General features: G+C 44.8%; 1 protein-coding gene across 4 annotated transcripts in view; it reads left to right on the top strand.

Moving 5' to 3' along the window:
* DGKG (diacylglycerol kinase gamma) overlaps positions 1–24280 on the top strand; it is a 149228-nt gene that overhangs the window by 64164 nt on the left and 60784 nt on the right. For all 4 annotated transcript variants that reach the window (XM_060100106.1, XM_060100105.1, XM_060100104.1 and 1 more), the window contains one exon: positions 7840–7904. In XM_060100106.1, coding sequence (XP_059956089.1) covers positions 7840–7904 — 65 coding nt within the window. The remainder of the gene's footprint in view (positions 1–7839; positions 7905–24280) is intronic.

Raw genomic sequence — 24280 nt, 5'->3', positions numbered from 1 at the left:
TGGGCGGGAAGGGTTCCAGTCTTCCGCTGTCCCCTCTGGGTCCCTATTCTTTACCTACCCCGGCTGCCCCCAGCCTCGACTCAGGTCCAGGCATCCTTGCATCTGGCCTGGGCATGGACATCCTTATCGCACCAAGCCCCGCCCATGATTACGGAGGAAGCTCCTGCCCCTGTCATTCAAAAGACAGCACATTTTTCAAAAGACCTATTTACCCTTTGGATAATTTGAAGTAGTTAAAGAAAAGCGACACCAAGAAATAACCAAGGGCTGAGGTCAGAAGGAGACTCTCAGGTGAGCTTCCAGAATTGGAAATTCTGATCCTCCAGGGAAGACGTTGTCTCAAGCTGGCTCTACTGGCTTAGCTCTCAGAATTCCATCTCTCCTGTTCTCTCCTCTCATCCCAGCCCCACTCCCCACAGTCCAAGTGCTCATAAGCCTCTGGGGCATCTCCTCCTGGCTGACCCCTCAGGCTGAGCTCTGTGTTCCCCCTGGTGCTCCCACAGCCCTCTGTGCTCACCTCTGCCTTAGATTGAAGGGATTGTTTTAATGTGCCTCAGCCCTCCTGAAACACACACACGTGCACGTACACACGCATGCATCCATACACATACACACACAGACAGACACACAGTAGAAGGACAGCACCACGTTCCTCTTTCTCCCCTAGCTCCCATCACATGTAGCACAGCTCAGTTGGTTTGTTTTGTTGAACTCAGCTTCTGGTCCAAAGTGCATGGGGTGGACACTGCTTCCCAAACTGTTGGGGACAGCACTGGGGAGAAAAGTTATCGATCATTTCCATAAATAGAACTGGGGTTTGGGAGGAAGGTGCAACAAAGATACTAGTATTTATTGAGCACCTACTGTGTGCTCTCCATGGTGCTAGACTTTAGTCCTCACAGCAATCCTGCAGGTATTATTGTCCCCACCATCCGCATGTTACAGATGAAGCCTCAAGACACCGGGCGAGGAAGCGCACACACACTGTACCTTGCTCCGAAGCCAGGTTCCTTCCTCTCTGTTTCGCTGTCTTGGGAATTATGCTGCCCGGTTTCATATGCACATAAGCCCCTCCAGACCAAGACTGTGTGATCATCTCAATCATAACCTGTGCCTCTTTTGCAAATGTTGGTGGTTTAAAAAAAGGAAAGAAAAAGAGAAATGATAGGTAGCTTGAGGGAAGAGCAGGGTTAAGGAAAGGGTTTTGTTTTTTAATAAAACTAAAAGGAGAACCGTGAAAGAGAAAAGGAACAATAATAATACCTTATATTTATGGGATTTAAAATTTACCGTATTCACAGATATTTTGATTCTTACGATTACACTGGAGGGCAGTACTACCTCCGTTCTGTAAGTGAGGAAATAGAGGATTAGACTAAGGGATTTGCCTTCATTTTCTGAATCCCAATGCCACCTACTTTTTCTATTACTAAAACAGAAGAGAGAGGCATTGCTGGACCCGTGATCAGGCTCTGGGAGGATGGGGGTGCTGGACGAGAAACATATTCAGGGGTCTCTGCTGTCCTGATATGGTTTATCTCCCCAGCTCCCCTGCCCTCATGGGGGGAGACGTCTTTCCCTAGCACCCTCCAGCTCCTCCCCCAGTGACCTAGGCAGACCTCTCCCTCCTCTTCTTGACTCAAAAGCCCCTCTACTTTGGGACCACCTGCTCAGTCTCCACTTCACGCAGTCTTCAGCTTCTGCAAATCAGACTTGACTGACAGGTCTGGTGTTCAGGGGGTCAGAGGACTTCTGTAGCACGGGCTTCCCATCTTTACAGTGTGACAGAAACTCATGTCCTTTTTCCTAAACCAGAGGATAACATGCTGACATGTACTGAGTACCTAATGCACACCAGGCACAGTGTCCCTATTGGTGGGTATAGCCCTTGCCCTTTTACATTTTGTAAGAAGGATCTGTAGCTTAGAAAGATAGAGACCAGTCCAAGCTGGTGAGTGATAGAGCGGGGAATCACTAGAGTCGAGTTCCAGAGCCCACCTAGCTATGGACCCTGAGCCATGCAGCCTCTGCACAGCCCTTCATCTCCACACTGCCGAATGCAGCAGCACTGGGTGGGGAGGCGGGCCTTAAAATTTAGTGCCTGATGGCTCGCCTATACCCAACCTGTACCCTTTGTCAGAAATGCAGATTCCAGCCCTGTGACAGATCCTGATTCATATTGATTCAGTTGGTCTGGGCAAGGTCTGGGAATTTGCATTTTTAACAAGCCCCTGAGATAATTCTGATGCAGACAGTCCCAATCAAGTCCTCAGTGAGTGAAGACAGCCCATTAGAACAGAGAAGGATGGTCAAAGGAAGTGGTTCTTCACAGGAGCAGAACCCAGATCTGAAGTAGAGGACAGAGAGAAAAGATAGAAAGGAGGGGAAAGCAGTACCTGTAAGCCATGGGCCAGAAGTGAAAGCTGAGCCACAAGACTGGGTGATCTCTGCCTGGGAGCTTCTAGATGGCAGGTTACACCCATGGCTGCCTTCAGAGTCCTCAGCTGCAAGTCTTCTCTTTCTTAACATGCCCAGCTCTGGCTGCCAGAAAAAACAGGATTCCTAAGGCCTCCCTGTCCATCTGTGCCAAGCGCCATATGCAAAAAGTGACATTCACTTAGTATTGCTGACCAAATGGATGACCATGCCGAAAAGGAAGATACAACTTCCCCTCAACTAGATAACCAAGCCCTAATCCCAAAAGCCAAAACTGAGCATGGTTTTAATTCATTCTTACAAATAAGACGGAAGTGGGTGGGGGGATGGGAGGGAGGGAGGGAGGAAAAGAAGGAAAGAATACAGACTAATTGTCCCCCAAGGACATGCATAGAGGGACTTCCCGGGCAGTCCAGTGGTTAAGACTCCACGCTTCTACTTCAGGGGGCTCGGGTTCTATCCCTGGTCGGGGAACTAAGATCCCGCATGTTGCGTGGTTTGGCAAAAAAAAAAAAAAAAAAAAAAAAGGGAAATGCATAGGAACAGATTCTCCATTTCTTTCAGCGGTCAAGGTATTTATTTGCCCTGGGCTGACCTATAATAATCCAATCGGTTCATCTTTCAAATTATGAAGAACTTCACAAAATCTGTTTTTTTTCATATACCTTTAGCTTGTGCGTGTTTAATATTTTATTGCAAAGCAGTGAAGAACCAGGATTGTTTTTATCTCACTGGTGTACCCTTAGCCTTGTCTCAATAAAATGCTTGCAGGGTTTGTGTGCTCACTCTTTAAAAGCTGGAAAGGGAAATTCTTGAGAAAACAAGTAGCCAACATGTAACCCTAAGAGAATCTGGGGCTGACATTTGCAGAAGCTCTTGCTCCCTATTTGACTTCCCAAACTTTGTAAGAGGAGAAGTAGTATGTAAACCAACCCCCAGTTTTACTTCCTTAAGATGATTAGAGTCAGACTCCTTTGGCAAAGAAAGCTGCAGTCTTCGCCTCTTTTGGAGGACCTGGAATATCTTAACTGATATTAAATGTCTGCTGCCCTGCACTTGTAAAGGTGGTGATAGTGACCGCTGCCATGGTGTCCCTAGGTGGTAAAGAATTCACCCTGATGAGTTCACTCATTCCTCTTGGTGCCAATAGAACCCATTTAATAGATGGAGGGTTAAGCAGGGCAGACTCCTACCCTAATGAGAGAGTGACAAGGGCCTCACTGTCACCACATTCCTGTCACCCACAAGACACGCCAGCTCCCCACCAATGAAGAGCTGAGATTGTTGGCCTTCTCAGCCCTGAGACCTGATAACACCCATTGGCAGGAGATTTAAACACAGTCATTTAGGACGCTACTTCCTCTGACTTCTCTGGCCTCCTCATCCCTGCTCTTTATTTTTGGATTTGCAGAAATGTCAGGATGGCCAGGTATCAGTGACAGGAAGTTTGGGACTGCAAAATAATGCCTGTGGTATGTGTAATTCTGAACACCTCAAAGGCTCTGCTTTCACTGAGCCTTAACAGGATGAGTAAACAGCTAATCCCTTGAGTCAATGAAATCTATTTCTGATGCTAGGGGAACCCAGAGGCCAAGGAGAGGCCACAGTCATTACACTAACCCACACATCATCTTCTACCTGACATTCTGTACTTAACTAGACTTTACCAGCTAAGTTTCCACAATGGTAGACCCATTAGGGAATTTGTCAGAAAGTCATCATTTCCCTGCAGCTTTTAAATTCCTTCAGCCTCAGGTTCTTGTCTGTCACCTATGAGAGCCAGGAAGGTACTTGAACAATGGGCCCCACTGAGAGGTGTCTTGGACAAGGGGTCTACACTCTTTTTCATTCCCCAATCTGCTGTTATTTTTCAGAACAAGCCAAATTCCAAATAATCTGTCTTATTGTCTCCTTTCTGTTTTTTTTATCTCCATAGATTGCCAAAGTGACTTAGACCTACATTGTCCAATATGGTAGCCATTAGACACATGTGGCTATTGTGTACCTGACGTGGGGTTACTCTAAGTTGAGAGATGCTATAAGTATAAAGTACACATCAAATTTCAAAAATGTAGCATGAAAGAATTTTAAATATCTCAATGATTTTTAGATTAACTACATGTTGTAGTGATAATATTTGTGAATTGAAATGTATTATTAAAATTAATTCCATCTGTTTCTTTTCACTTTTTTTTTTTTTTTTTTTTTTGCGGTACGCGGGCCTCTCACTGTTGTGGCCTCTCCCGCTGCGGAGCACAGGCTCCAGACACGCAGGCTCAGCGGCCATGGCTCACGGGCCCAGCTGCTCCACGGTATGTGGAATCCTCCCAGCCTGGGGCACAGACCCATGTCCCCTGCATCGGCAGGCAGACTCCCAACCACTGCGCCACCAGGGAAGCCCTCTTTTCACTTTTTTAATGTGGCTACTAATTTTTTTAAATTTATTTCTATTGGGGCCTCCCTGGTGGCGCAGTGGTTAAGAGTCCGCCTGTCGATGCAGGGGATACGGGTTCGTGCCCCGGTCTGGGAGGATCCCATATGCCGTGGAGCGGCTGGGCCCGTGAGCCATGGCCGCTGGGCCTGCGCATCCAGAGCCTGTGCTCCGCAACGGGAGAGGCCACAACAGTGAGAGGCCCACATACCGCAAAAAAGAAAAAAAATAAATAAATAAATAAATAAATTTATTTCTATTGGACGGGACTGGCCTAGACATCCAAATAGCTTAGAGTCCAAATGACTACTGCTTATATTTGGAAGGGGCACAAGAATCTTTTGTCCAACTCTGCACTTGGGAATTTTAGTTCAGGAAAGAGTAGCCATGTGTCCATACTGCTTTTATCTCCTTTTCACCCCACACCTCATAGAAAGGACCCTGGAGAATGAGGCCATCAGAAATGGGTGTGCAATTCCCACCTCCACCCCCACCATCCGAACAGAAGTCTCATTTTGCTGGAATTATTACAAGAAAGGGTTGGAACCATGGTAGCACTGGTTTCTAAAATTTAAATGAAGTCACTACTGAATGTAAGTACAGCCAGCTCAGTGCCTGGCACAGAGAAGCCCAGAAGAGGAGGGAGGTGAATCTTGCCTCTCTTTTTAATCCCCAGGTAGAGAACCATGGTCAGAGTCGTTACCAGCATTGCCTTTTCAAAACTGAACAGCAAAGGACCTGCTCAACTCCCGCTGACCACTTTGTGTGTTTACCACGGGATTACATTTTCAAATTAGGAACCACATGCTTAACTAGTAATATTGTAAAGGCTGGTCTTTGTGAAAAGAAGCTTTGCAAAACCTAGTTATGAAAAAGAAAAAAAAAAAAAACCAGGGATAATCAGAACTACACAGAGGGCAGGGGCCTGTGCACATATCCCAGGGAATTAAAAAACCAGGAGCTAGTCATAACAGCGTTGGGGGCAGGGGATAGTGAAGTACAAATTGTGGCAGGCAACATGTGATTGCTTTTTTCTTTTCTTTCTTCTTTCTTTTTTCCTGACAGAAGAAAATTAGTGCTTCAAAAGAACACAAGTAGATGGAATGTTTTCTTGAATTCTAAAGAAGCATTTGACAGATGTCACATGAATCTTATTCAGAGTGTTCACGAAACTTGCTCAGAGCAGGGAACTGGGGGCATGAAGCGCTCCTGCCTGGAGAAGCTGTGCAGGCTGGATAGGCCCAGAGGACAGAGGCCCTCCCAGGGTGTTGCACCTCTGCCACCGTTGTCCACAGGGGTGCCTAAACTTCAACTCTTGATGTGTCTTAAACAAAAAACTAACAAAGAAATCAATAACTAGAGTTTAAATGTTAAATTCCCAATACATTGTTTCAGCAAAGAGTGTTTGCCAACCATAAAATAAGCCCATATCCTTGACTTGCCCTGTCTGCCTTTCAACAGGGGCTGCTAGCTGGGTTTACCTCTCTGCCAAGTGCAACTATTACAAAAGCTCCTCTTTGCCCCCAACTTGCTTCTGGATTTTCTGTCCCCACCCTTAGCCTGTATTTTACTCCCCACACACAGCACATGCTCAAAATAAGCTTCTGCACTGAGCTACACCTCCTGATGTTAAAAAAAAATTTTTTTCAGAAATTTTCTTTTGTCGAATTTCCATATCAAGAAAAGGAATTAATATGCACTAGCTGAAAATTCACTGTGTGGAATTTGAGTTTTCTTTTAGCTACACAGTCCAGTAAATGAGTTTCTGTATCTTTTTTTCCCTGCACAAATCTGAATCAGCTCCCTTGTTCTGTCGCCACTCCCCCCACCCCCTCCCCTCCCACCCTCCCCACCCCACCCCCCACCATTCCTAGCTCAATTAGCCTGTTTATTTCTAAAACCCACCACCTGCCCCCCCAGATGTGCTGGGGAGGCCTGAGCGGTGAAGGCGGGGCCTAGCACATTCTTTTGCTGGAAAAGGGGACCATTAACAAGGGAGGAGGACCAAATTTGAGGAAGAAAGATGAGTTCAGTTTTAGGACTGAAATTCAGGTTTGGTTCTAGAGCGAGATTCACTGTGGAGACATCAGCAGCTACATGCTAGTAACAACTATGAGAACTTGAGATGGCCCGTGGCATGGAGTGTAGGCTGCAGAACAGGCTCAGGGCTGTGAAGTTCTGCTCCGAGTATGGAGAGCCCGGAAGCATGGTGACATGAGAACTATCCTAACTGTTGAGTTCTGAGGAGCAGGTGGCCAAAGTGCAGCAAAGGAATGTGCTAATAGGAGGACAGCAAAGTGTCCGTAGAATGTGATAATGAGACTCTTACTGACCTTGGGGAGAGTTGTTTCCATGGAGTGATCAAGAGGCAGAAGCCAGAAGTTTAAATATATTTTTAATTATCTGCTAATCCTGTTATCCAATGCTACCAATTCTGTCTACTGATATGGATGATTAAGAGTTAATATATAACAGCATCTACCAACATCAGTTTTCTGGTTTAGAGAGTTACGTAAGATGTTATCACTGGGGGGAGCTGGGTGAAAGGGACACAGGGACTCTCGGTACTATTTTTGCAGCTTCTTATGAATATTCCAGAATACAAAGTGTTTTTTTAAAGAGTGAATAGCGTGAGGTATTTCCAAACACTCACACTCAGCCCCACGTGGGCTTCTGCGTTCTCACTGCTCACAGACCCAGACACGCTCCCTGCCCCCAAAGGGCAGCCGCGTCCCCTTTCGCTCTCGCTCAACTCGGGCGGGTAGAGAGTGAACATTGCAAACTATAACAGGATGGGGGGCACTGGCCCCTAACCTTGGACCTGGTGTCCGGCCTCTGTGGGGGCCTCCCTGGTCTCCCCTGTGAGATCTGGGGGATTTCGGTGAGACAGTGTGCTCGCTTCCCTTCCTTCCACATTACGCAGGGTCAGGACCACTAACCAGGGATCTGCTTTCTGTCCCTTTGCCTTTCAGGATGCTTCCATCGCACACAGATTCCACGTGATGAGAGAGAAACACCCTGAAAAATTCAACAGCAGGTAAGAGGGCCCAGCGGGTGTAGCCGGGGCTGCACTGCCCACCTGCCCTGCCCGCGCGGCCACCGGTCCCAGGCCTCCACCTGCTCTCACCGAAATGTTCTCTCGGCCCGGCTGCCCAGCGCTTTTCCTGCCACGTTGCCGGAAGGAGGGCTTCCATTTCCAAGAAGAAAGCAATGTCAGAAACCTGCCGCAGTCTGGTGGCCTGTCCCCTCGCAGAGGGTGGTGTGCAGAGGGAGGGCCTGGGGCCAGGAGGGAGGGCGTGGTGCGCCCGCCTGGGGGAGTGGGGGTCTGCGCTTGACTAACTGGATCCCCCTCCTGGGGCGCGCCGCTTTCTCAAAACCAACTGTTCCCAGCCCCAGTCCCTTGACTCCTTGGGTGAGGGGCTGGCAGGGGGCAGAGGCCTCAGCTTCCCCTCGTCGCAAAGAGGAGGGAAGGGGGTGGCGGCTCGCGTCCCGGGCAGAGAGGGCCGAGAGGGCGGCGCCTCCGCCTCTCCCTTCCCTGCCGGCAGAGGGCAGCAGAGGGAGGCCCTGCAGAGGCGGGGAGCCCACCCGAGCCCAGCCTCAGCCCGCGCACCTGGGAAGGCAGGCTGTGAGGTCCAAAAACCAAGCAGAAAAGAAAACCAAATCATTTGCAAAGTCAAACCATTCTGCCGGCGGGTAGCATATAGCCACCCTGGGATTGCTCAGTTACCTTTCTCCCTTCCTCCTTGTGCTCTTCTCGGTGGTTAATTTGCATTCTTTCTCTTTCCTTTTTGTTGGGCCTTATCTAAGTGACCACTTGATCCCACCCCACCGTCAGGCAGGTGGGGAGGAGAGGGGGTATTAATTTGGGCTCAGTTTGAGTCTAAGAGACTTGACTTTATTTAGCCCACCAAGCAGAAGTCCCGTGTTACCCGCACACGTTCATTTAAAGCCAGGCACTCCCACAGACCTCCATCATTTTCATCCCTCCTCCTTTCCCAGGACCCCATGGCTGGGAGGTTAACCAAGAATCAGAAAGTCTTTTTCGGGATCAGAAACTGAACATAATGAAGCTACTTTGACTTCAGGAAAAGTGATCTGTGGAGTCTAATAGTAGCTGAGCTAACCTTATTCGAATGTACTTTCTCTCACACACACCAAGTCAGCTCACAGAACACTATTAACATGTATATTTTCAGCCCCTACTCCTATTATAGTCACAAACTCACAGATCAACTGATGCTCTTCTCACAATCTTTTTCACTCTAATATATACACCAAAAAAGTCACTTTAAAAAAATACTTCTCTTCCATCCATTCCAGACTTTTAAGGTCCTCTTTTTACACAGATACCATTATGCATACTCATGCATACATGCTTGATAAGATGCCAAATGTTTGTGAAATCCATGGGGGGTTCTGTTCATTCATTCAATGAATGTATCTTTTGAAAACAGTACCAGGCACTGTTGTATAGGTGTTTTGGATAGACATGTGTAGGGGGCTCACAGTCCAGGTGTGGAGACAGACTGGAAAGCAGCATTGCAGAATGATTTGTGTTAAACGATATGAATCAAGGTGGCATAAAGCAAGGGCATGGAATTTGATGTGGAGGGTCTTCCAACTAGAGAGATCCCTGAACCAAGACACAGAAAACAAGTAACTACTTTCCAGGTTGACAGAAAGAGAAGGTCAGCCCAGCGAGAAGGAACCAAATGTACCAAAAGATCCAAAGGAGTGATGGAAAACAGCCTGCTTGGGCAAGAGCAAGCTATTCAGTGTGGTCTGTTGTGTGGTCTCCTTTAGTGGAAAGAAGCAAAACCTCCGCAGTTTGTAGAGAGCAAGGAAGCAGAAGGGGGGAAGAATTTCTCCATACTGCAAAAATCAATAGACAGGTCAACATATGACATAAATAGAGCAATCATCAATTATCCACATAATTAAGTACAGTTAGAAAGATAACTGTCAGAAAAAAAGTTGTAACTGTTCATTTCAACCCAAAGTTTGAACAGTTTCACTGTGATCTGAATGACTGCTTTTCCTCCCCACTTCCCAGTTTCCATCAACAAGACTACTCTTTGCAGTTAGGTGTGTGTCTTACTCTTCACCTGGTTGAGGTCAAGGTCATGTGGTCACCTAAGGATGCCAGACACAGGGATTTTCATGTAAATCCGTGTGCCTACTAACAAGTGAAGACATAGTGGCGTAGAGGTAGGCCCTGTTTCACAAGGTCCCAGAACACTTCCTATTAAGAACTTTGAGTCCATGCTGCTTCTACCCTGCCTGCTTGCTCATGTTGAAAATACCCAGGAATGCCCAGTTTGTCCACTGAGAGGCAGGCGAGCAGCCATGTTTTTCCAGGATTCCTTATTTAGCTTTGGAGATGGTTTTAAATAGGCAGGTGGTTGTTGCCATGGTTACCCCATTACACCAGCAGCTAAATTTAGGAAGGGCCACAAGGGATAGGAAGAAAGCTTGATACGGGGATTTGGAAATGTAAATGATATTATCAAACAAGTCTTCAGTTTTACTCAGCTAAACTTAGGTTTTCCAAAGAGTAGTCACTGCTTGGCTGGATGCCCTTACTGTTAATGCCTGGGACTAGGCCCTCAAGGGTAACCCTGAGGTTAAATCTAGGGAGTTGTAACTGTTTTGTTTTGCTTTGTTTTGAACAAGGGAATGTGACTAGTCAGGGCTAGGATTTATCAGGAAACTTGAATCTTTTGCGTTGCTCATTCAGTTTTCTGGGCTATTCTAACAAGAATTCTTAACCTAGGTACAAGGGCTGCAGGAGCTCTGAAGACACCTTGGAATTGTATGTAAGATATTAGTACATTTTTCTGGAGAGAATGTCCATAACTATCAGAAGGTTCTTGAAGGGACCCATAACTGCTCAAACTGTTAGAAGTAACAGTTCTGAGCCCTCTTTGAGTCCTAAGAGGCATCAAATTATGACTCAACTGTTGGGGTTTCAGGAAATTCTTCCCCCAGTGGCCTCTTGACATAGGTTGTTTGTTGGCAAGGAAGGTAGTTCGTTGCACACAACTGGTGTTCCCTGTGGAATCGCTTTGTTCATGGAGTAAGAACCAGACCCAAGGATGCTGGATAATGAGCCAGGTGTGATGTCAAGTATTAGAAGACCTTTAATGGCAGGGATAGGACTATATTGAGTTCATTCTGCTTCCTAATCATTAACAGGCTAATTACTAATTGCTAACTTAGGAATGTTACGAAATTTATCATCTCGTTGGCATAAACAAAAGAGAGATTTAATTCACCTGAGATTATATAATGTGTTAGAAGGTATTCTAGGACACAAGGGTAAATAAGACATGGTTCCTGCCTTCAAGGAATTCATAGTCTAGCAAAGAAGAAATAAGCCTCAAATATTTTTTACAAAATGATTTTCACATACAAAGAGGCTACATGTTGTAGGTCATAGAGTATACAGGAAGCTGTATAGTATAAGACACTTATTAATGGTCGTATCCTAACATCACTTGTAAATGAATTGTTTAGAGTGCAGAAATTGTGTTATAAGGGAACCAAACTAAGAACTGTTATTTTTTGAGCTCCTACTACATGCCAGGTGATAAACTAGTTATTTTAAATACATTAGAATATTTGAATCCCCAAACTGCCCTACAAGATAAATACTAACATTCCCATTTTACAGATAATGGAACTGAGGCTGGGAGAAGCCAAGTCATCCGGCCGAGGTCATCTTTTTAAGCAGTGGGGCTGATCTGATTTAAGCTAGCTTCTAATTCTAGAGTTCAAACTCTGTTTTCTGCACTTGCTGTCTTCCATGGATTGCATCAAGCAAACACCAATTGTATATCAAACATTCTGATGGGTACGTTATACATGATCACAGCCAGTGCTTGCAATGACAGGCAAGGGTCAATGCTACTGTCCCCATTTTAGAGATGAAGAAATTGAGGCTGAGGAAGGTGGAGCTATTATCAGTTGGATCCACCTTTATAGATGGTCTCTATGTGGAAGTGCCTGCTGAGTTCCAGAGAGGGACCGCAGCTATCCCACCACTCTTACCTTGTGCAGTGGGACTTTTCTCCCTATCTCAGTGTCCACAGCAAGGAGCACGACTGACTACATGACTTGCGTGGCCCAGTGCAAAGTGAAGTGAGGGGCACCTTGCTCAAAAATCATTAAGAATTTCAAGTCAGTGACAGCAGAGCATTAAACCAACCACAGGGCCCTTCTCAGTGTGGGTTCCCGTACAGCTCTACAGATCTCACAGCTATGAACTGGTCTGAGCAAGGAGAGAGGAGATCAGAAAACGAAGACACATTTGCCAGGGCTCACAGAGTGGGGAGTTGGCAATAAAGGTAAAAGAATGGAGGAAAGAGGGTTTCAGTTAGGGGAGGAGGGAGGCGGATTATCAGTCCCTCAAACAGGCGGTAGTCAGAATTAGTAGAGGAGCCAGCAGTGTCTTCCAGGTATCCAAGAACCATTCCCCCACAAAGTTTCTGGACTCACTCTCTGTGAAGCGTTTTGTATGTACGGGACAGATACATATAAGCTACCTAATTCCGATGTCACTGTCAGTGAGTATCCAGAAAGAGAAGTCTAACTATGGAATTTTTTCACTGTTGCTCAGAAACTCAGAGCACTTGAGGAATGTGGTATTCCAAACCTGCTGAGTGCCATCCACTTGAATATGTCCCTCAGCAGTTTAGGCTGAAGCAAGATATTTCCTGTTAGGTCCTTGAAAGGGCCCGAAAACAGAGCTTCATTCCTACCAGAAGCTGACCACCTTTCCCAAAAGCCCTTGAGCAATGAGCGGGCTGTGGAGTGTTCACTTTCTTGGAGCCAGGCCCGTGGAGTAGCTGATGAGGGGTTCCCCAGAAGCCCTAATGAAGCCTGAGTCCTTAAGAGGCTGGCAATACATCTTGCAAATAACTAAGCCCTTAATAGGTATTTATAGAATGAAGCAGCAGGGTATAGTCTAAGTTGGCCTCAGAACTTGGCCCTGCCACTTACTAGCTATGTGACCTTGGGCAAGTTACTTAATCTCTTTAATCCTTTGCTTCCTCCCCTGAATCTTACAAGGTTGCTATAAGTATTTAATGAGATAATGTGTAAGTGCATGGCACATATTAGGTTCCTAGTAAATACTTGTTGTTGCATATTATTGAAGGACAAGCACGAGGAAAGCATTGCCTTAAATTTGCCAGTAAGGCATTGACAATAAAAGGCTTTTCTGGTGGAGTGGCAAGTGGGATTCAGCTATAGAGTCTTTGCTTCATTGACATGGCCCTTGACCTGAAAAGTTGGAAGACAGCTAACAGTTGGAGGAGACTCCAGCTGTGATACATTGAACCTGTCCAAATCCTCTTAGGGGGTGGGAAGATGGCACCAATTAGCCAGGACTGGATTGGATTCTACAGACTGGAGCTGTAGAAAAAACTCCCTTCACTGGCTCCATGGGTGTCCAAGAGGCAGAGATTTGGGGTCTGAAGACCAGGGAGTTTAAGTCCAAATGCCAGTTTCAGGCTAGAGGCAGGATTGAGGTGGGGGTCACAGACCCCTGTTGACATTATAACTGGAGGAACAGGGTGGGAGTGAGTAAGAGGGAGTTGCAGGACAGGAGCCATGCGCTCCATGGAAAATCTGGGCTTACCAGCTGGGGCCGTGGAGTGCACAGTTGGTGGGTAGGTGGGTGGCCCAGGGCAGTCAGACACTGGAGGTGTGATTCCCCTTCCTTCGCTGATGCTCGCTCTCCCCTCACCCTCCGAGCATCTCTTCTCCCACTTGAGACGGACACAGAGATGTTCTGTGGGAGGCAAAGTAGAAGCCAGCAAAGCTCAAGCCATACAATTCTGGAAGCAAAAAGGCCTCCTCTCCTGAATACCTGTAGCATGCTCTGCAATCACAAGCACAAACTGTATCACCATTTACTTAAGATGTTCTTTTTGTATCTAAAAGTGAGACCATTCTAAGCTATTCTTTCCGGGAGCCCTGTGAGGAAGCCAGTGTTACGGCCCAGATTTTTGACTTTCCCAGAGCATAAGTGTACAACAGCAGCAGATACATCAGGGTTAAAATCTTCATTCTGTGCCTGAATTGGGTTTGCTTCTTCTTCTCTAATATTCAGCAGCCCAAGAAAGACCTGCCCTAGGTAGGACTCAGAAGTCCAAACTGTCTGCACCTGTTTGCTTCAATATATCAAAGTATGTTTTTTCAAACATGTAGGATTCAGAAAAGCCCCAAGTGAAGTTGATTGTGGCATTTTCTGTTTTTATTCTTACTCCCGTATGTATTTATAAAGGAAATGCAAACCTTATGCTTTGTGTTCAAGTACCTTCAAGTCTTCAAGTCAGGTCTGACAGAACCACTTACTTAATTAGTCGAATGTTTCTATACTAGCCCACAAAAATGTTTTATCCCCCATCCCTCCTAGAGAGAGACGCAGCTAGTGAAATGAATGAAATATGGGTTCGTGTTTTTTTCACCAGGCGTTCATCATTACGCAACTGCTGAAGACCAGGGTTTTTTTTTTTGGCTGTCTTATTTGTTTACAGTCAGCCCTTGATTATTTGCAGGAACAAGGGAACAGCAACATAGATCATTTAAAGCTGTGGATGCTCAGAGATTTTTAGGAGGCTGTTGTTAATCTTTGTGTGCAGGTCTCTGCTCTAAAGATTCACAGTATTTTAAATGATATGAAATCACATGAACTCTTAACATTTCCTTCATTTTCCCCCTGGCTCCCCAGTCCACGTTGGAACAGACAGCACAACTTCTCAGACTGGTACACACGAGCGGCCTATGATATCTCAAGGCTCCTTACAAAGTTGCTTGTTTGCCAGAACAGTTCCTTACTGTAGCTTAACAGGCCTTTTCTTCTAGCACCCGCCAGGCTGGAACATATCCTGCCAGGTATGATTCATGTCAACGAAGAGTGGAATCAGTTTGTGATGATATCAGAAGGAACTTGAAAGCCAGCTTTGTTTTCAAGTCTTTAGGCCAGATATTCCAAAAGTTATCAGTATTTATTTATTGATTGCTCTCTAGAAATAGTTCCATCAAAGAGCTCAAGATATAGTATATGATGAAGTTCAGAAGGGTTAAGGTCAGCATGATAACCTCATGGAAGAAAATCAAAGTACACAAATTGACAGTAAGGTGGGAACTGGCTAGGTCCTCAAATGGGTGTTGACAGTCTGGATGCTTTCCAGAAGGGAGAGGTCAGGAAAGTGCTGGAATCTGAAACCATGTCTTATAAGGAAGGGCTAAATTGGGGATTGTTTCACCCAAAGAAGAGAGGACTTAGGAAGAAGTGACTGTTGGCCTCAAATATTTTAAAAGTGCTTCTCATAAAGGAGGAATTAGGTTATTTTGAGTGAAAAATCAATGGGAAAAGTGACTGGGTAGACCAATTTGAGCCCCATATAAAGGACATCAATTCCACCAGTTAAGGCCATCCTCAAGTGCAGGGGCTAATGGGTAGGGGAACAGGTGTGGTGAGTTTTCACATGTTATGCCCAAGCAGGCGCTGGACAATCATTTTGGAGCTCCAGTGGAGCCAAGTGCCCAGGAGGGCAGGTTCTGTCATCAGACAACCTGGATTCAAATTCTGGAGTTGCACTAACCACTTGTATGTGATCTTGACCAAGTTACTCTTCTAAACTTCAGTCTGCTCACCTGTAAAATTGGAATATAATACTATATTAGTTTCCTACGACTGCTGTAACAGATTACCACAAACTAGTGGTTTAAAACAACACACATTTATTACATCACAGTTTTGGAGGGCAGAAGTCTGAAATAGGTCTCACTGGGCTAAAATCAAGGTCACATCAGGGTAGCATTCCTTTCTGGAGGCTCTAGGGGAGAATAAATTGCCTTGCCTTTTCCTGCATCTAGAGACTGACCACGTTCCTTGGCTTGTAGCCGCCTTCCATCTTTAAAGCCAGCAATGGCCAGTGACGTCTTTCTCATATTGCATCCCTCTGACAGTCTCTCTTCTGCCTCCCTCTTCCCCTTAAAGGATTCTTGTGATTACATTGGATTCACTCGGATAACCCAGGATAATCTCACCCCTCAAGGTCAGCTAACTGCCCGTTTAAATTCCAACTGCAACCTCAATTGCCCTTTGCCACGTAACATAACATATTCATATTCACAGGTTCCAGGGGTTAGAACATGGCCATCTTCAGGATATTATTCCGCCTACCACAAGTGCCTTACCTCGTAGAATTATTTTGAAGATCCAATGAAACAGTGCATTTAAAATGCTTGTTACAGGGGCCTCCCTGGTGGCGCAGTGGTTGAGAGTCCGCCTGCCGATGCAGGGGATACGGGTTCGTGCCCCGGTCTGGGAGGATCCCACATGCCACGGAGTGGCTGGGCCCGTGAGCCATGGCCGCTGAGCCTGCGCGTCCGGAGCCTGTGCTCCGCAATGGGAGAGGCCACAACAGTGAGAGGCCCGCGTACCACAAAAAAAAAAAAAAAAAAAAAAATGCTTGTTACAGAGGTTTGGCACATCAATGCCAGCTATTATTATTATTAACATTCTTATTATTATAAAGACAGAACCCACATAGATAATAGTCATGTTAAATGACTCAGAAAAGCCCTTAAAGCTCTGAGATTTGGAAATTCTCTAAGAGGGACAGGTAAATACCTATTGGTCATAGGATAGGAGTCATCAAAAAACATGGCATTTTTTTCATTTATCTTGACAGAGTATCTTCAATAACATAACAGTACAGGTTTCATTATATAATTTAATAATATATCATATAGTATGATATCATAGTATATTTCAAAATCATTATAAATAATTTGTAAAGTTCAGAAAAGTTAAAGGAAAAAACAATCACTCATATTCCCATCACTCAAAAACATAATATTGCCATTTTTGTGCATTCCAGCAGTTTACTTGATATACATATTTTAAAATAATTATGATAATATGTCCTTATAAAGTTTTATGTACTATTTTTTAAACAAATTTTCCTTATTCAAATAAAGGCTTGTTGTAGAAAAATAAATCCTATTGTACTCCCCCCAAAACATAAACATTATTAGCATTCTAATGTATTTTCCTTCAGCACTTTGCTGCACAATTTTATTTACTTAAGATCACATGGTATACACTGGGTTAAAACATTATTAACCGAATAGCACTTACAGGTTATAAAAGAAAAATGATATAAAGGAGCTGATTGAAGTGAGTTTATCTGCAGTGGGAGTTTTATTGTCTTTTCCAATTAAAAAAATTCCAGTGATTTTGTTCAGTTAATATGAGAGTTTTAAAGATGGTATTACTCAAGTCCCTTTGCAAATGAAATAACTACTTGATATGTTATGCAGTTCTACTTTTGTGGAGAGCAAATAAAAAAATATAATTCTCTTAGCACAGTTCCTGGTCCTGTACATAGTTTTGCTATATCTGAAAAAGACCAGTTTGTGTTTTATGTGACCATCAGAGGTAGCAAGAATTGCCATCTGGACTGTGCAGTGGTGTAGTTTTTTAAGTATGCATGACTATCAGGCTGTATTGAAGTGCTCACGAAGGTGATAAGCCCAATATAATCAGCATTGCTCCAACCCATACTAACAATAGAAGCCATCATTTATTGAATGCTTTCAAGAGTTTTATGTGTATTATTTTTAACTGGTACAACTCTCCAAGGAGCACATAAATATTATTGCTCCATTTTAAAGATGAGAATATTGAGGCTCAGAGAGATTATACAACTTGCTCAAGAACGTACAACTAATTAGGGGAGTGGCTATTCAAACCTAGTCTGTCTGACTCCACAGCTTCCACTCGTCCCACTACACTTCCTGCCTCCGTGAATGCCCAGTTTGGTGCCCCATGACCAAAGACTCACTCAGGAAAGAGACAAGAGAAGAGCCGCAGAGGCAGTTAACAAGGCCCATGAGAAAACTTTTTTAAAAAATCATTTTTCCTGGAGAGGAGAAGCAGAGAATGTGTTGGGAATGGGCCTCAAGGGTGTGAAGGATTCACAACAGGAAATAGTGACCACACCTCCTTACTCTTCCTCTCGGCTCAAGAAAGAATGCAAGGGGAAGAATGTACTTCTAAAGTGAGGAATTGCCGTTTGGAATGGGAGGAAGAATCTCCTGGCTTGGAGACATATTAAAGACTAAAATGAGTTATTGAGAGAAGTATTGTGGAATGTCTTGCAAAGATTTCTAAAAACAGAAGACAGCCTCATTCATCTGGGCTGACAAACACATCATCTTCTCTGAGCCCAGGAGTGAGTCACTGTGCTACCAAATGGGAGCCCCTGCTTCCCACCCCACCAATGACCAGGGGTCCCCGAGAGACCTCTCACCCGCTTTATTCCTCAGTTCCCACTTGGGCCCCAAGATGACTGCTCCTCAGCCTGTCCTCAGCAGCCCCCTGGCCCATCCTGATGCTCTTCCCTCTCAGGCCCACCCTACCTGGAGCTGCTTGTGGCTTTTGTCCTGTTTCTGCCCTATGAGAACCTGCTGCCACAACCCACATCCCATTTTATAGAATTTAAATGCACCTGCTTTGCCTTCAGGGCCCAAACACCGGGCCAGTCTTACTGTTTGCTTGCTCCATTATTCCCGCCTTCCCCCCACGTGCCCTTAATTTCTCAGTCTAGGATGACATCTCCTTCTGGGACCTCATCATCACCTAGCACTTGTTTCAAAATGCACTCTAGAATATTCTGAAGAGTCCTTCCCTGCCCACTCCCAGCCCTGGCCTCTGCTTTTTCTTAGAATCCATCTATAAGGTTTTTGACACATTTTTTCCTACTTTGATTTTTCCTCTCTGTCTTCTATAAGTCATCATTTTGGCACCAAACTCTCTCTACCTCGTTCACAAGCTTGCTCACTCAGAGCAGGGTCTGAACCCTTTGGGGATCCACTGACTTAAAACCAGAAGGGTGGTGCTGGCACATGCCCTCATTCCGCCAGAATGTATTGAGCATCTATTCTGTTAGCATGATGCTGGGGCCAAGAGGAAAGATGGATTACCACAGGCCCTACTTGCCAAAGTCCGTGGGCCTAGTTGGGAAGATGAGCATATATAGAGGCTCTTAGCAACTGTATTAGCTTCCTAAGGTTGCCGTGACAAATTACCACTAACTGGGTAGCTTAAAACAACAGAAATTTCTCTCTCACGGTTCTGGAGGCTAGAAGTCTGAAATCAAGATGTCGGCAGGGTTGGTTCCTTCCCAGGCTCTGAGGGAGAATCTGTTCCATGCCTCTTTGCTTGCTTCTGGTGGTTGCCAGCAATTCTTGGCATTCCTTGACTTGTAGCTGCATCACTCCAATCTCTGCCTCTGTCTTCACATGGCTTTCTCCCTCTGTGTTTCTGTGTCTCTCTATCCAAATTTCCTTCCTCTTATAAGGGCATCAGTCATTGGACTTGGCCCACTCTAATCCAGTATGGCCTCCTCTTAACTTGATGACATCCGCAAAGACCCTATTTCCAAATAAGGTCACATGCTGAGGCACTGGGGGTTAGGACTTCAACAGATCTTCTTGGGGAACACAACTTAATTCCCAATACCAACCCTCCCTCAAACCCTCAAAAAGGATGGAAAAACCATATAATATGGTGAGCTTTGTTTTAACAAGGGGACATGAATAATGAGTGGGAGCCCCTAACTGAGAAAGTGGGATGAGACTACGGAAAGGAGGTTACATTTGAGCGTGAGCTTGAGAGAGAATGGGAATTCACGAGGACAGGAACTGGGTGTGTGCTAGGAGGAGGGAAGCAGGCTGGGCCAAGGGCAGAAGTGTGAGAAGACAGGAACACAAGAGGAAAGGAGAGTGGCTCTGAGGTGAGGTGGAAGGCAGCTACAGCAGGGTCTCGGTGCTCTGCACAGGAGTTTGCACTTTATCCTGTAGGTGAGCAGGTAGATGGTGAGGTAGCGAGTCAGCAAATGCTTTTTGAAAATATCAATGTTGAAAATATCAATGAAGGAATAAATTATTCTTCCAAGTATTTCCAGAGCCAAAATGTCAGGGTTCCTGAAACACAGGGACCTTTATATACTGAGCCTTGCTGAAGGGTTAGGATAGTGCAGGCTGTTAAATCAGACAGAGACCCAGGGAGAGAAGAGGAGAGGTGACCCCAGGGGGAAACCGAAAGAAGAGGATAGAAATAAGGGGAACCAGCTCTGCTAACCTGGGGGAGTTAGTACATTTCAGGGCCAGAAAAACTATGGAAACCAACCAACTTTCATACAAACTCTGAACCTGTTTGCTTGCATGCTGTTTGCTTATGGAAGTAGAAATCCATTTTGAAAAAAAATCTGTAAATCATTCTCTCTTTTCTGCCACCACAATTTCAGATTCTCTCAAGCAGAAGTTGACTTAGGTGGCTTTTAAACTTGGCAGAATGTGTTTTTTTGTTTGTTTGTTTTTAGCTCCAGAGAAAAGAATATCAGATCTTATTCACCCTCTATTGTACTTTACTAATTAAAACGTTGGAGAATTACTATCCTTTCGTATAGGGTCATTTCTGTGATACAGAGTTCATCTTTATATTTAGAGCTGATGTGATTAGCATATTCATTCCAATATATTTTCCTTAAACTCTTCATACTTGCACATGTTTTATTAAAAGGAGTTTGGAAGAGTAATAGATACTCTCAAGAAAGATTCAAGTGATTAATTCCTCATTTAAATCAACATCTGCTAAAGAAACTTTTACTGCATTCATTATTTGGCCAAAGGAAATTCTGAATTCATCTTCTTGCTATACTTATTAGGAAACTTAGTAACTCTCTTTAGTGAAATAAGTGAATTATCTCTCAAGAAACCCTGAGCAAATGGCTTTACAACTCCATATCTCAGGCTGTGTCACTCTTATGTGAAATGTAGATGCTAATCCCTCACGAGTTAGTCACTTCTCTGATTCTTTTTTTTTTTTTTTTTTTTTTTTGCGGTATGTGGGCCTCTCACTGTTGTGGCCTCTCCCGTTGCGGAGCACAGGCTCCGGATGCGCAGGCCCAGCGGCCATGGCTCACGGGCCCAGCCGCTCCGCGGCACATGGGATCCTCCCAGACCGGGGCACGAGCCCGCATCCCCTGCATCGGCAGGCGGACTCTCAACCACTGCGCCACCAGGGAGGCCCAAAGGAGAGAGACTTGGGAGGAGAAGGCAGACTTGGGGGGCATCAGCTGAGGCAGCCCCTCTTTCCCTTTTTTTTTTTTTTTTTTTTTTTCCTGGTACGCGGGCCTCTCACTGTTGTGGCCTCTCCCGTTGCGGAGCACAGGCTCCGGACGCACAGGCTCAGCGGTCACGGCTCACGGGCCCAGCCGCTCCACGGCATGTGGGATCTTCGCGGACCGGGGCACGAACCCGTGTCCCCTGCATCGGCAGACGGACTCTCAACCACTGCGCCACCAGGGAAGCCCTCTGATTCTTAATTTTCTGGCGTGTAAATGGAAATTACAATGATCTCACAAGATGCTTATGAGAACTAGAGTAGATAAATAAATGGATTTGAAATGTTTCAAGTGCTGGTATGATGCTATTTGTTATACAGGAATTTGTCAGGAGAACATGCAGCAGTATATATGTGAGTACACGGCAGAATCTCTCATTTAAATGCATAGTGTTGTGATTCTTACCTATAATAACAACATATAGAATCTTAGCTCTGGACTGGATTTTAGGTTTTAACCCCCTTCCCAGTATAAGCATCCCTTCTACAAACATCACTCTGAGAGAGGTCTACAGAGCTCTACTTTGAAGATTACAGATCTCTACTTTGAAGATTGTAGGAGTGGTGGTGGTGGGGTTTTATTTGTTTTTTGTTTTTTGGGGTTTTTTTGCCTTACCACTTCACATTTTACTAAGAAAGCCTTTTCCCGATCTTCTAAAGCTCTTCAATGAATGAGGGACTCTCCTCGTTCCAAGAGTGTTCTTATACCCTCAAGTTGCCAAAGTATCAGGGACTTAACATAATTGCTGAATATTCATGTTTATTGAACCTACACTTAGGTTGAAATTCCTCACTATCTAGTAACAAGATGTTTTCTATTCTGTTGAATGAAGAGTCCCTTTAATCTTGAAAGTGGACCGTTTTGGAGAGCATTCCAAAGTGCCAGTCAAGCCAAGTACCCTACCTTGCCTTTGAACTCAGTGAGCTGAAAGTGTGTCTGTAATCTCCAGCTTTGGGTTACCATAGGGCAAGAGGTGGTAGGAATGTCATGGATAAATTAAAACCCCAAACTGTTAGTCTCAGTGCAACTTTTATTGGCGCCGTCAACACAGAGCATTCTAGTTCATCAGGTTCTCCCTTTTGTCTTCTGTCCCACCTCATCCCTGAACTTGGGTAGGGAGAGGGGTGGAGGCTGCTTATAATCAGGGTTTCTGCAAACACGTGCAGGGTTGGAGGTGAGGATAATACAACAGGATGCCCTCCAGCTTGAGCCGATGGCCTGGTTCATGATTTGTACTTATAATTGTGTTCCCCACCCAGCTGGAGATGAGTGTACTACAGAAAAATTAAATGGCCAACAGTAAGTCAATGGGTTAGAAAAGAAGAAGAGATTTAGGGACTGGATCACTTGTCCCTTAATTATCAAGACTTGATAGTATAATGTTAACATTCATAATAGCCATCCATGTGTGCAAAGTGGTAAATTCAGGGGCAAGGTAAACATGAACTTAAGCTACTTCTGCAGTAGTTAAAGGACAAGTTCATTACTTGGTGTTCCATGATTGCTGAATAGTTGATAACTTACCAGGTTGTACCTGATTTATAAACATAGAACAACTGAAAAAAATTTTCCCCCGAAAAGGTGAGCTTGGGTTGATATTTCATTTCTGTGCACATGATGTTTACAAATACCAACAGCTTCAACTCCTACTGTCCTGCAGCTGGTCAGACCTTCAAACCAGACACATATTAGGACTCATAACCAAGGGTACCAGAGCACAGATGGAAAGGATCAGATTGGGAAGGAAGTGGGAGAGACACTTTTGAGGCAGCTTTTAGGAAGATTCCCAGGAGGAAACTACAGAGGTCTATATGAGGGGTCACAAATCCAAGTGTCAGCAGAGACAGGCAGTTAATGTAAATGAGGGAAGTGGGAGGATATAAGGCTTTAAGGAGTGGTGGTAACTCTGGCAAAGTGGAGAGCATATACCCTGTGTAATGAGAACAGCCAGTACTCAGGTCTGGTCAATTGTTGCCAGGTTGGAAAGCAACCCAGTGTTAACAGATCTGATTTCTCAAGAGAAGCTGGGCTCCAGGTGTTTATGTAAAATATCTTCCAATTTTAAAAACCACTGTGCAAGTCAAACACCTTTCCAAGCCTCATAAGATCTGTAGGCCTCCAAGTTGTCACACTGATGCCCAGCAAATATAAACTTAGGGATATGATGGGGGCCAATTACGTTTTTTTTGTTTTTTGTTTTTTTTTTTTTTGCTCCACCATGGTCACAAATTATTGGTGTCGCAAATGTAAACTGGTCTCCTACCGAAGGAGAGAATGAATAGGCTTGAGGAAACCTAAGAGGTCAGTGTCTTTGCATTGATGAAGGGTTCTTAGATATCCTAAAAGAAATGATCCAGAAAGAAAAGGCACTCAGAAGGTCAAAGAGAACATAAAGCAGAATCAGAGTCTGATTAATAAGTAGATATAACATAGAAATAAAGAGGGAAGGCCCAATCCCTTTTGGGGAGAAAAAAAATTAAAGTATGAGATTGTACCCAAAGGAGATAGATTTGGACCTTCTGGAGAAGGGAAAGTAGAACAGCTAACAGGATCATCATGAGGTTTGATGAGCGCCTATGGGAGTCACTGTCAGGTTGTCTTCTTCAAGCAGTTGACATTGGTTAAAGTGCATTCCATGGGATGTTAAAAGGAGAGGCACAGGAAGACAGGGGAGCTCAATCATGGGAAAATTCAAAGTTAAATCTATTTCTTTTCTGTATGATAATGTAGAGCCTTTAGTATATGTAGATTCTAACGTATTGAGACCATGCAAAAGCAGGATAAATTATTTAGTCTCCCAAATTTAGTTGACCACAGAATCCCCATACCCCAGAGCATCTTGTGAGACCAATATTTTGCTGAATTCACGTTGGTGAAAACCCCTGCATTAAAGACAAAAAGGAGTAAACATGCTCAAATAAGCCATAGACTATTTCTCCCTTCTGGCCATGGCTGTGGGAACAAGTCACTCATCCAGAGGAATCCTGGTTAGTATCTCTGGTGACTGGTATCTTGGGTAGGAAACTAAGGGACATGGGGCAGAGGTGATGCTCTAGTCTCTTCCTCAGCCATTAGTCAAGATTTTAGAAGAAACAGGCATGCGTGTATGGGGAACACAAGCTGCTCTGTAACTGAGCTGAGAACGCCTATTCCTCTGGACCATGGATTTGGATGCTGGAATGACAGGCCCCTTGGCAAGGAATTG

This window comes from Mesoplodon densirostris, chromosome 5 (assembly GCF_025265405.1).
Source record: "Mesoplodon densirostris isolate mMesDen1 chromosome 5, mMesDen1 primary haplotype, whole genome shotgun sequence".
Taxonomy (NCBI): Eukaryota; Metazoa; Chordata; class Mammalia; order Artiodactyla; family Ziphiidae; genus Mesoplodon; species Mesoplodon densirostris.
The sequence above is the reverse complement of the archived record's forward strand: the minus strand, read 5'-3'. Positions and strand labels throughout refer to the sequence as shown.